At 41.7% G+C, this 13,358-nt stretch overlaps 1 protein-coding gene across 1 annotated transcript in view; it reads right to left on the bottom strand.

The window, feature by feature from the left end:
- MYO5A (myosin VA) overlaps positions 1–13,358 on the bottom strand; it is a 108,046-nt gene that overhangs the window by 79,354 nt on the left and 15,334 nt on the right. The window contains exons 2-4 of the mRNA XM_071755165.1: positions 8,561–8,671; positions 6,953–7,124; positions 683–827 (exon numbers count right to left, since the gene is read on the bottom strand). Of these exons, the coding sequence (XP_071611266.1) occupies positions 683–827; positions 6,953–7,124; positions 8,561–8,671 (428 nt within the window). The remainder of the gene's footprint in view (positions 1–682; positions 828–6,952; positions 7,125–8,560; positions 8,672–13,358) is intronic.

Raw genomic sequence — 13,358 nt, 5'->3', positions numbered from 1 at the left:
CCCTTGTTTCCTGCTCCCGCAGAGCAGCTTGAGGGCCACTGCAATTAATCCAGGGATCTGTGACTGTTTCACTTGATTAATTTGATCAACTGTATCACTGGCTTGCATCCAACCACTGAGGATACCAGGGACCACCTTGGTAACCAAAGACCACACAGCAGTCCAAGATTTTTAGCTTAAAAATAAAATATTTTAAAAGCTCCTCAAACTGGCAGGTCCTTAGGGTGAAGGGGAAGAAGTTTCTAATAACCATTCTCCTTGGGTGACAAGTTCATTTTCATGCAACAAATAAAGAAACTAGGATTTCTTGCACAGCTGTTCGTGTCCTGGCACTTTTCCCTTTAAAAACCCATTGATGATTAAAAAGTATATCCACATTTTGCTAATCAAATTAAAACAACCTAATCTTATAAAGCACTGAGCTAATTTTAGTCCTAAATACTGAGATCTGTGATTATTCCTGTTACCTGTCAGTGGTCACAAACTTATTGCATTCGCTAATGATTTACTGTTGGCTAACTCAGACAACTTACCCTCTTCTGAAATCAATTAAAACTCTGGAGAAAAGACACACCTTGCAAACAGTTTAATGATCTACAAAGGCACGAGGTCACTTGGCCAGAAATTTTAAGTCTTTTTCTTTTTAGAAAAGCAATGAATTCAAGCTTTGTGGTCTACAAACCTAGCCATCTGCTTATATGCTTCTTCAGCCACTGCAAAGATGTGTGGATCCATATCCCCCATATTTTGGCCACTGTAGGCATTGATGATGTCTTCACCATAGATAGGCAGCTGTTCATAAGGATTTATGGCCACTAAGACAATACCTACAAAAGAAATGAAGCAAAAATAACTATTAATAGCTGTTTCAAAATAAGACAAACTAAAACACGTCCTTAACACCAACTATTGTTCTATCTTTCTAGAAATATTAACTAAAGAAGAAGAAATTTGATATTATGACATTATAGACATTGACAGATAATTAATCTCACCCCAGTTTTATGTGCAAAAGGTACCAGAAGAATTTACTTCTACCTTGCTTTAGGAAACACACCAGGGACAACTTTTTAGTTTTACCCTCTGTCTGAGGGTAAATGCATGAAACAACCAGATTCAAAGTGTGTTGATTGAAATGCTGCCTGCTCAGTGCAGTAAAAAAGGAACGTGCATTGTACTTCCCTGTGTTTTACTCTGAATTACAAATGATTATGTGATTTGTGAATTACAACTACTACACAGCAGTAGTAGCTAGGACTGCCAGCTTGGATATGTGAAGGGTGTTGGCCCTTCAGCTGGAGATACAACATCTCCAGTTTCTGTAGTAAGCAACTCAGTAGAGTCGTGGTGTAACTTGGATTCCAGGGCATCTCTGAAGTTAGGAAGGAAGGAAGTAGCAAAAAAAAAATTACAGACATAAGGGCATATTCTGTATTTCATATTTCATCATGAGAGCATTGCCAAACTCATGCTGTCCTTCTACTTTTTCCCACAGGAAAACTTACTCTTCCTCCATACATCCTTCCTAGCCACATAGTAAAATCTCAAATGCTTTTGGTACAATTCTGTTTTTTCAGGAGAAACAAGGATTGCTCTGCCTACAGGGACGATTTCACAAAGATCACCTACACCTCTCTCTCTTGAGGCATTTACCAGGGGTAAGGAGCACTTATTTGCCCCATGCAGGGATGAAAACACTGATCTCTACCAGGCAAACTGTGCTGTCTTGACACAGCAATTCCTCCTCCCCTTGAAATGTGATAAGGGTTGAACTCCCAAGACCCTCTAATTTTATTTGTCGACATTTTAAAGATAGAATTCCTCTTTTTTTTTTTTTTTTTTTTTTTTGCCTAAAGGTGACAACAGAGGTGCAGAAGGCTGCACAGTGACAAGAGCAAGCAGGCTATACACACTCCTTGAGTAACCATCCAAGAACCTGCACCAGAAGCAGTTCCATAGCATTCAACTTCTACATTTACTCAGAAATTCACACACACACACACTTCCTCTGTGCAGATCCCATAAGACATTTTCCATGGAAAAGCTGGGAGAAGTGAAAGCATTTATAGTCTGGCACTGCTGCTGCTGCTGGAAGCACCATCCCATTTATAAATCTTGTCACGCATTTAGAGATTAAGCACAAATCACAGCAAAAAACATTAAACAATAGGAGAATATCTTTCAGGAAGAGATCTGAGAGATCTTGATCTATTTCCTCATATGTATGGCAAGTTTTATGGCTCGACACACCCTGTAAGTAGAGTCAGTGTTTTTCCATCAGCCATGACTTTCCTGAAATGACTCAGGAGCTTGAGTGAAAAGTCTCTCTAAAAATGTGTGCCAAGTTCTAACACTGTAGTGATGAGCCAAAAATAAGAGGGGAGCTAGAGAGGGGAAGGAACTTCAGTGCTAGCAGGCTAAAGGAATATTCTCAGTGTTGGTTTTTAACATTTGCCCTTTGCAACTATAAAAAAGTAGTTAAAAGTTAAGTAAGGCCATGCCACCCAGCCAAACCTTCCAGCCTTGCAAGTCTAATAAAATTAAAAAAAAAAAAACCAAAACAACAGCCATGTGAGGCTTCAGACAACTCCCTCTTGCATTTGGCCACATTGGCAAAAATAAACCTTTTGGTTCAAAACAAGCAGCCTCATGACAAGTCTCCAGCATATTAAATCACTTAATTTCAGTAGCGAGCTGTAAAATCAACAACTACCATCTGGAAATATCCAAAACAAGTAAATTAGGAATTACATGCTCTCTATGGAACCTTTAAATCAGCCTGTCTCACAGGGCTATAATCCAGATTAATTTATATATAGCTTCTCTTTATCTTCCCTAAATCATATTGCTGATTTAAGAAATATCATGGGCCTTCACCAATCAGATTTACATGTGTTTTTATTCCTATAATTACATTAAATTGAACTCTGGCTATTCTTTTTGCAATTTTTAATAAGAAAGTATAGCTAATTTTTTTATCTTAAACATAAACTATCTGTTGACAAAACGGTCATTAATAATTTATTATTTAAAATTAAAGTTTGCTCTCCTGCATAGGAGGCAGTGCTCTATACATCTGAACTAACCTGCAGTATTTATTTAGTTTTCACCACAGACATAGCAGTTTTTCCATGTAAGCATATGACTTTTCCTTTTTGAACTTCAACTTCCTTCATTAATTCTTCTTTTCATTTCCCAACAGGAAAGCACAGTTATAAATCACCTCTGAATTGATGATGAAAGGCTGCCTCGAAATTAAGAAACCAGGAGTTTTTCTGTTTAAAAGTTCGGATTACTTCAAACTGAATTTTGGAAGAATTTCATACCCATTTGAAACATTACACTAAGGACAGTGTGGCTGAATTAATGTCTAGGGCCAGGGACATCCATCCATCCATCCATCCATCCATCCATCCATCCATCCATCCATCCATCCATCCCAGTTCTAGTTCTGCTGGTTGAGGTTAATGCTACCATAACTCTTTTGCTGGATTAATGCCTTTTTAATCTCCTTCAGGCTAAATCAGCTGGCTTAGCTCAAACCACCTTCCCGGGGTATTTAAACTAACCTGGCTAATGTGTGAATAGGATTAAGGAGGAAAATACAACTCCTTCTGCAGGCAGGGCTCCAAGGCAATCATCTTGGCAGAGCAAAGTAACCTGTCCTGAGCAGAGGAACTGATAAAGCTGTTTAAAAGGTGAACACCCATGGCCAAAGGATCAGCTTTTTAGAGGCTGACAGCCAACTTTATTTTCCTTAGCTTGTAATATCCCCTCCAAGCTTCCACACCAAGCTAACAAATTCACAGCACACTGCAATGTCACCAGGCACTATTAAACATCCTTCACGTTGACCACTGGGAACCCACAGTGCTTCCAGATCCAGATGTTCCTATTAAACCCACACGCAGTTTCCAGAATCATCACTTGAGACTTGTTTGGAAGCAAACAGGAGCCCAAGCTCCACCATCCCAGGCCCTTTGGCAGACCAGTTCCACAAAGAGCTAAAGGCTTTCCAGCTTCAGGAGAAGCCAAACCAGCAACTAAAGGTGCACCAGGGAAAACATGAAAACAACACGTTTTCCAAACACAACAGAAAAAAAAATAGCATACAGCACATTTCTTTTGAAAGCCTCTTAGGTGGTGCTAAACACAGAGCATGTTTGCAAGCAGGTGAAACACAGCCTGGGCAGGATGTCTGTCTGTCCTGTGGGAGGGGGATGGTGGTGTCAGCAGGCAGAGGATCACAAAACCCAGACTGAAAACTCCTTACAAGCTCAGGCTATGAGGCTCCAGTTGCACAAAACCCCTTTGTCAAAACATTCCCCCATCAGGGGCTTTGCCATGGGAGCACCAGGGACAGAAACACAGGTGATGGGAACTGGGGGAACTGTGGTGGTTTCCCAATGCCAAGACCAGAACTTGGACCCTCCAGAGGGATTGCCCACAGAGGCTGTGGTATCTCCATCACTCAGATACTACAACTGCTCCAAACCTTGAGCAACCTGATCTAGTCAGACCTGTTTTAAGCTGGCAGGTCCATTTCCAGAGATCCCTTCTTATCTAAATTATTCTGTGCCTCTAGCCATGCTCTGACTGCATGATGAGACGAAATGTGGGCATGAATCATCTCCCCCTCCTGTGGGAATGAAGGCTGCTGCAAGCTGGGGGAGGCAAAGTCTGATTTAGCCCCCACATGGTTCTGGACACTGCTGAGAGCAGGACTGGGAGCAGATGCAGTCTGCTGAGTGGACTGGGAATAGCCAGAGTGAGCAAAATGGGGCAGGACATTAATGCCTGCAGTCTGCCCATCGTGTTTAACGTGCTGGTTGCCTGAGCTCTCCATCCTCATAACCATGGGTGGAGCTTTAACAGTGACCAGAAGAGGGAAAATCTGTCCCTTGGCATGCTCCATATGCAGACCAGGACAGGACGAGCCCTTCAGCTGCAAAACACAAATTCCTGGAAGTCACAATTAGTTGACATCTGTCAAGGGCCACCTTGAAGGATGCCTTCCCTATGCTTGTGAAGTCCTGCAAAGCACAGGGAAATGGTAAGCAGCAGCCCCAGGATGTGATGACATCAAGAAGGCTCATTATGCTTCAGCCTGTGATACCCAGAACTGGGACTGCCCTAGAAAAGTCTGATTAGAGGCAAAGATAAATTGCATATTTAAAAAGAAATGATGAGGCATGTTTTCTTCTGGCATAAACTGAGCTGCAATGAATATGCAAGTGTCAATTTGACTACACCTACTGCAAGAACATGTCTTTGCCTTATTAAACAATTATGAGAAGGAATTATTCAGTATCTGGTTTCTAGCAATCACATCATCATATTATGCTTTTCTTTACTCAAAATGTAAAAAAAAACCACTAATGACTTAAACTGTTTCTTATGCACTAACACAATATCCAAAGTACATACTTGAATATTAGAAAAATTAACAAAGGTTTTTATATTCAAAGGCTATATTTAAAGTTAGCAATATATTTTGAGTAAACATTGATATTTAAAAGAAACACATGCACATACAGAAAAAAGCCTAGAGCATGAAATCTAAATTTTAAGACTAAATTAATCTCACACTATTCTTCCAAACTGGTCTGCAATTCTGAACTCATGATGGGTGATCATAAAGCTTGCCCTATTCTGACCACGTGAAATATCACAGGCAATTAAAACTCTGGGTAACTTCTGCTCTGAGTTCAATGGTATTTTCAAGACCAAGACTGTTCATAACTGTGAATGAAGGAGCACTGGCTCACAGATTGTTACAAATTCACTCCTGTAGCAGCACTGATGGGAAGGCATGAAAAGGAAAATAAACTGGAATCTTCCATGGAGAGATAGGGGAGTCCAGTGCAGAGGTAGGCAAGAAATCATAGAATCATAGAAAGTTAGGGGTTGGAAGGGACCTTGAAAGATCATCAGTCCAACGCCCCCTGCCAGAGCAGGGTCACCTGCAGCAGGTCACACAGGAACACATCCAGGTGGGCTTTGAATATCTCCTGGGAAGGGGGCTCCACAACCTCCCTGGGCAGCCTGTGCCAGGGCCCTGTCACCCTCACAGTGAAGAAATTCTTCCTAATATTTATATGGAACCACCTATGCTCTGGTTTATAACCATTGCCCCTTGTCCCATTGTCAGTCACCCCTGAGAAAAGCTTTGCTCCATCCTCCTGGTTCTCTCTCCCTTTATGTATTTACAACCATTAATGAGCTCACCCCTCATCCTCCTCTTCTCCAAGCTGCAGAGCCCCAGCTCCCTCAGCCTTTCCTCATAAGGGAGATGCTCCACTCCCTTTATCATCTTTGTGGCTCTGTGCTGGACTCTTTCAAGCAGTTCTCTGTCCTTCTGGAACTGAGGGGCCCAGAACTGGACACAATACTCCAGATGCAGCCTCACCAGGGGGAGGAGAGCCTCTCTTGACCTTATAACCACCCCCTTCTAATACACCCCAGGTGCCATTGGCCTTCTTGGCCTCGAGGACACATTGCTGGCTCATGGTCCTTGCATCCCCCAGCACCCCCAGCTCCCTTTCAGCTGTGCTGCTCCCCCACAGCTCAATCCCCAGATGCACCAAGCAGCCCAGGGAGCCTCCTGCATCTGCACCAGGTTAATCTCTCCCCCAGCCCATGCCTATCTCAGTGAGTGTAAGGGCAACATCGAGCAGCCAGGAATCCCACTGACAAGCAGCAATTGCTGAACATAAGCAGGGTCCATTGGGAAGCTAGAGGGATCCAAAGCTAAGTCAATTTTCTCTAAGCCTTGATACTTTCAAGCCTACTTGATGCACTCAGTGACCACAAACACAGGGGCTTTCAGTCCAGCATGTCCTATAATTAAACAGTTTTCAGTTAAAAGCACACGTATCAATAATAAGCAACTCTCCTTTTCCTGTCTACGGTGTTCTCTGGAAAGATCATGGTATGAAAAGTCAGTACTTGCCACAGTAGGTATAGATTAGTTTAGAGTCTATAAATCGAACTTTGAGGTTATGTAGGACAGCAGGTTCATGGAGATAACTGAGGGCTGTGAGGTCATTTTCACCAACGAGTATGTCAGGGTTCCTCAAGGGTGGGAGCTCCTTGGTCTTGGGATCTAGGCAGTATTCTAGGTCCTGGAAATCAAATGGAAACAAACACGTGCTTAAGTTTCCTCATTCAGTCCTTCCAACCCATCTCCCCAGCTAAACATACCCAGCTTAAAAAACCAGAAATGATCTGGCAACTTGAGGGAGGACTTCTTTCTCAAAAAAGTCATTTCAAATTTCCCCAAAGGGTTTGCTATATATGTAACAGACAAAGAGGCATCACCTTTTTTAACTATTCCTTAAGCAAACCCCTTTCTTTTTCTGCCAAATCTTTTTTATTAAATAAAAATAAATACATTCTATCATAAACCTAAACAGGCTTTCATATTATATTCCTCTTGAGCAGAGGAAACAGATTCCCATCAGTCTCTAGCCAGGTTCACACACAGCAATACACACAAGAAAGTTGGCAGAACGCCACGAACTCATAAACTGGGAAAAAATGCTACATAAAATTTTTGAAAATATAAATTAATCTCTAATGTAGATGTTTTGATTGTGTCTCTCTCCAGATCTAAACTTAATTTATTTACCTCTTATTTTCCCATCCCCACACAATGTGACTTAATTGGAAAACACCCCCATTCTGCTAGATGCAATACTCAGGTGTGCAGCAGCACCACACAGTTTAGAATATGGGAGTGGAGAGTTAATCTTGACACATTTAAAAGGTTGTGCTCAGCTTGCCCAGTAAGAAATGTGAGCGAGTCAAAGACTGATATGCATTAGAGTAAAATATTTTATTTAGAAGCTATTCTTTGTATATAAACTGTTCTTTTTATTTCATGGTTCTGAAGATCTCCGCATCAAAGTTGGATCTAAGCTGGCCACTGGCAGGAATAAAAATTAAAGATAAATATTTGACCAACTGTACCAGACCTTTACTTTCTATGAGAAGATCTGAGGATTGACCTTCATGATGTATTAAAATTAACCAGCCACTTAACTGGCATGAAAAAACTGAACAAGCATCCACTCAAAGGATGTGAGCTTTTTGGAGACGTGTCACCATTTCTCTACACCATATAGAGAATCATTTTTGTAATTCTCTTAATTGTTGCCCCTTTTTATCTATATTAACCTTCTGATGGTTATGCTGAACTTACAAATCACAATTCTTTCCCTGCAACACTGCTCTAGCAACATTGCTCTCACTGGAGTATCAAACCAGGGTGAAAGCTTTAACAGCTTAAGTAGAAAAAGATGATGCAAGAGAATGTAACAAGCAGCTGGATGAAAGAAACTCATGCTTTATTTTATTTTGAAAACTCGGGCTAAGTAGATTCTTTTAAAATAAGCAGTATAATTTGTCACACAAAAAACACCACTCAAAGTAAGCGGGCATGAATAATTGCATATACAGAAATACAGATATGTTTTGACAATACAACTTTCTGTGTTAGATTCATCAGTTTCTGGTCAAAAGCAAGAACAATCTGCCTATCAGCAAGATGTAGACCTACCTTGCCCTCTTCCAGTCGAAGTTGAAGGACTTTATCTCCAGGTTTATAATCTTTAAGAAGTTCTGCAGACTTCCAGACCTCCTCTGGATCAGGGATCCAAACCCTGGCATACTGCAATAGAAAAACAAGAGCAAAAAACCAGTGATTTTTTGTTGCAATATAGTTAAATCATCAATATTTTTTTTAAATACCTGTTTAACAGCCAAACCCTTAAGCAAGAGACAAGTGAATTAATACATCTGAGGTAAATAAGTCATTCTATCTATTGACAAAGAGCAACACAAGCTTAATTTTATTGCCTACACAGAAAAAAAGGGCATTATCCATGCTAAGTAATGTTCCAAATTACACGTTCTACGATGAAAATATACAAAGAAAAAAACCCTGTGTTTTCAGAGAGGTCAGAAATTTGGTCATAACAAAATTACTTGGAGAAACTCTTTTAAGTAGATTTGAAAAGCATTTGCAGCATAACATTATAAAGGTTTTTTCCCCAAGGAGGACACTTTGACACTTATGTGTTAATTCAGGCAAAGCCACCTGATCTCAAATATTAAAAGCTCTTTCCATTGTAGCTGGAAATGAGGCCAATGCCAAAAAGAAAAATCTGAAATTATTTGGTGGAAAAGGCCTTTGAATTACAGAAAATAAAATCCAGTCTTCCAATTAATGACCATTTTCACCCAAACTTTACTCCTAAAAGTAATGCTAAACAAATATATAACTTGTTTTCAAAACTGGAAAAGAATATTCATATTTTGCAACAAGTGAAGTCAGATTTAATGGTTACCTCATGCTCAATAATAAATTAAAACTATATGGTAACTCTCTAGTTACTTATACAGTTGCATGCACATGTGAATACATGTGTATGAAAACAGCTTTGGAGTAACACTAGAAAAAGGCTATGACATTTAAATATATTAATAATATATTAAATATATTAAAACTGTTGAGAACACTGAGATTCCCCTACATTCATCACCTTTGCAAACAAAACAACTGTGGCTCCAGAGGTGCAGCCATGTTGCAAAATATTCTCAACCCACTAAATAATTTCATAATAACTGCAATTTATTGTCAAATACAGCAAATGATGGCAGAGAGAATTGTGCATTTGGTCTAACAGCTTCATCACCTGATCTTGCACAACTTGTTTTTCTGTAGCATCTTCTGCCCCAAAGGATGCTGAAGCTTTTTTTGGGTTTTTTTTCCCCTTTTATTAACCCAATTTTCCCACTACTTACAATGCCAAACTTCTAGTTTCTCTTAGGGATTTTTTGAAAGACCAAACTTCATATTGCCTACTTGTTGCAAGACGTGTGCCCACGCAAGCACAAACTTACAGAATTCTACTGCAAAATTACAGAATAATTCCAAAACAATTAACATGGAGATAGTAACAGAGGTATTAGAATAAAGCAGTGTGCTCAGGAGCAATGCCTCCTGTCCTTTCCACTTAGTTTTTATGCAAAGGATTCTCTGTGAAACCTCACAAACACTTGTAGCAAACTTATCTCAAACACTCTTATCCACATAGCTCTTTTAGAAAATCAATCAATCAACCAATCAATCAATCAAAACCCTGCCAGAAAGCAGGGAAATTCTTTACTTTAACACAAAGATGATACCCAGCTGAGACAAAATGCCAACCACACTTTGCCCAGTTTTATGACCTTTTTCTCTTTTCCCCCTCAGCTAAAGCAGTTCCCCACCCTCAGGCTTTCTGATGAGATGTTGCTTCCCTCTCATCATGGGAATGAACAGAAAGCAAAGCAAAGGTAACACAAAAGAGGGAAGCATTTCAATAGTCTGGCAGAACAGGTTAGCAGCCTGCCTGCCTGCCTGCCTTCCTCCAGGAAAGTTTCCCAAAAGTTTCCCACAAAGTTTCCCAAAGCAAGCAGGGCAGCAGCCTGGGAAGACACAAATGCTGCAGAGCAGTTTCTAACCCCGTGATCTGTGTCAGCACGAAACAGGCACCTTTAATTTATTCAGCTGAAACTGTACATTTTCTACCGTCTAGAGAAGGGAAAGAGAAGAAACCAGATCACCATAGAAACTGGGTTACTACAGACAGCTGAGCCTTCCACATGACACAACCCTACAGACACTGCAGTCATCCTACAAGCACCAAGCTGGAGCTTCTCATCCCCAGCATCGTTGCCTGGCCTGGAATCCTTGCCAAAGAAAACACCTGGTGGGAGGAAAGAGAGAGGTGATCCTAATTATAAGCACTGAATCATTTCACAGCATTCTTACCTCATTAATTTAGCAGAATGGTTTGCTAAAAAAATCAGATTTTCATTCTATTTTTTACGTGATCAGTTGATGTTAAAACCCCATGACTGTGTAGTCTTTACTGGGATCCAACCCTATAGCAGAAAACAAAGCACCACCACTGGTGGAAACAGGACCAAGGACCTCTCTCCTGGGAAAAAATTTACTCTAATGTCTACTATTCAGCCCTTTTCAGTTACTAGCATGTAAAATCAAGTTTATGACTATATTAAATTAAAATTAAGATGCGATAAACTTCTAGAGACACTGATTTACAAATCAGCCTCTACAAAGGGAAGGAAATTCTAGCCTAAAAGTGCACTGAAATGACAATAAAGATTAAGGCAGCAAACAAACTTCATTGAAATTGTGCCTGATTACAATCCATGAATATATTACTCTTTGTAATAGTTCCATGCAAATTTTCAACCACCAGAACAAAGCTGCTGACAGGGGAGATAACGGTATGATTTACCCAAGGAAAGAAAGTTAATTAAATTTTAGGCAAATATTGTTACTTTTCATGTTGCCCCAAGCTTACCAATAGTGTCACCTGCCCTTTACACTTCAGGATGGATTTGGCTCTAACAAAGTGAGCTTGGTATTCAAGTGGTAACATTCTGCTTTCTCTGCATGTATCTTCCTGCCTCACCACTTAGGACTTCTTGTTTTCCATGCTGGAGATGTAGGACTGGAAGAGGCATGAGGATGGATGCAGCCCACCCTCCCACCCTATGCCAAAGCTACACCATCACCATGGCAGTCTGGGCTGGGGACACCAGGAAGTTATCCCCAGCCAAGCATTCACAGGGCTGTCACTTAAAAAAAAATCAGAATGAAAATACAAGGCACACAGATGAGGTACAAAAATCACGAAATGCAAATTGACTGGGGATGGGCACAGAGTGGTTGGAGAGCAGCCAGACAGAGAGGGACCTGGGAGTCTGGATTGCCAGGAAGCTGAAGAGGAGCCAGCAGTGTGCCCAGGTGGCCAAGAAGGCCAATGGCATCCTGGGCTGGCTCAGGAACAGCGTGGCCAGCAGGTCCAGGGAAGGGATTCTGCCCCTGTGCTCAGCCCTGGGGAGGCCAGAGCTTGAGTCCTGTGTCCAGTTCTGGGCCCCTCAGCTCAGGAAGGAGATGGAGGTGCTGGAGCAGGTCCAAAGGAGGCAACTGGGCTGGGGAAGGGACTGGAGCACAGATCCTATGAGGAGAGGCTGAGGGAGCTGGGGGTGTTGAGGCTGGAGAAGAGGAGGCTCAGGGGAGACCTCATCACTCTCTCCAACTCCCTGAAAGGAGGTTGGAGCCAGGGGGGGGTTGGGCTCTTTTCCCAGGCAACTCTCAGCAAGACAAGAGGGCACAAGAGGTCTCAAGTTGTGCCAGGGGAGGTTTAGGTTGGACATGAGAAAGAATTTCTTTCTGGAGAGGGTGATCAGACACTGGAATGGGCTGCCCAGGGAAGGGGTGGATTCTCCATCCCTGGAGATATTTCAAAAGAGCCTGGATGTGGCACTCAGTGCCATGGGCTGGGAACCACGGGGGGAGTGGAGCAAGGGTTGGACTTGATGAGCTCTGAGGTCCCTTCCAACCTGAGGTCCCTTCCAACTCTGAGGTCCCAACCAGCCCATTCTAGGATTCTGTGGTTCTATGACAGGACTATTTCAAAACTCAGTTTCTTGCCTAGACTCTCTTCCAGCATCAGCAGACTAACACAAAACCCCTGCCACCTACATAACCACACAGAGGGGCAGAACAACCAGCTTTTAGGCTTTGGCTAAGGAAGGACAAGCTGGGCTGCTGAAAGACAACACTTAGTGTTGTTACCTCGGGCTCTGGGCAGACCTTATAGTGACCTGAAGGGGGTCTACAAGGAACCTGGGGAGGGTCTTTGTATAAGTAGTAATAGGACATTTTGTGTATGTAGTGACAGGGCAAGGGGTCACTGCCTCTTTGAAGCTGAAGAGGGTAGATTCAGGTTAGCCATCCAGAAGAAATTCATTACTTCACTCAGGGTGGTGAGACACTGCAATAGGTTACCCAGGAAAGCTGTGGATGCCCTCTCCCTGGCAGCATCAAGGCCAGGTTGGATGGGGCTTTGAGCAACCTGGTCTTTGGGGTGATGTCCCTGTTAAGATGATTTTTTAAGGTGCCTTCCAACTGAAACCATTCTATGATCTGTATGCTGACTTATCTTACAGTTCACAGCAGGCAAAAATACAGGGAGAAACTTTGAAATGCTCCTGTTTTACCAGTGGGTCAGGGAGCTGGCTGTATTACCACAGTTCTACATAGTAAGAAAATAAAATAGCAAATGGCAGTATTCTCTCATACCTCATGATTTCATCTTAAATCACATGAAGAAATCAGCAGACTCTAATAATTATCTATCAAATGAGACCATATGACTCACAAAGCCTCTCTTTGGAGATATTAACCTCTTGAAGTATTAATTGACATTGCTGACAGAACAGAATGAGCAATCCAAGCAGCTCAGCAGTCCCTTCAGCAGTCCTCTACTTCCACT

Source organism: Heliangelus exortis, chromosome 11, assembly GCF_036169615.1.
Source record: "Heliangelus exortis chromosome 11, bHelExo1.hap1, whole genome shotgun sequence".
Classification (NCBI taxonomy): domain Eukaryota; kingdom Metazoa; phylum Chordata; class Aves; order Apodiformes; family Trochilidae; genus Heliangelus; species Heliangelus exortis.
This window is presented reverse-complemented; position numbering and strand designations above follow the sequence as displayed.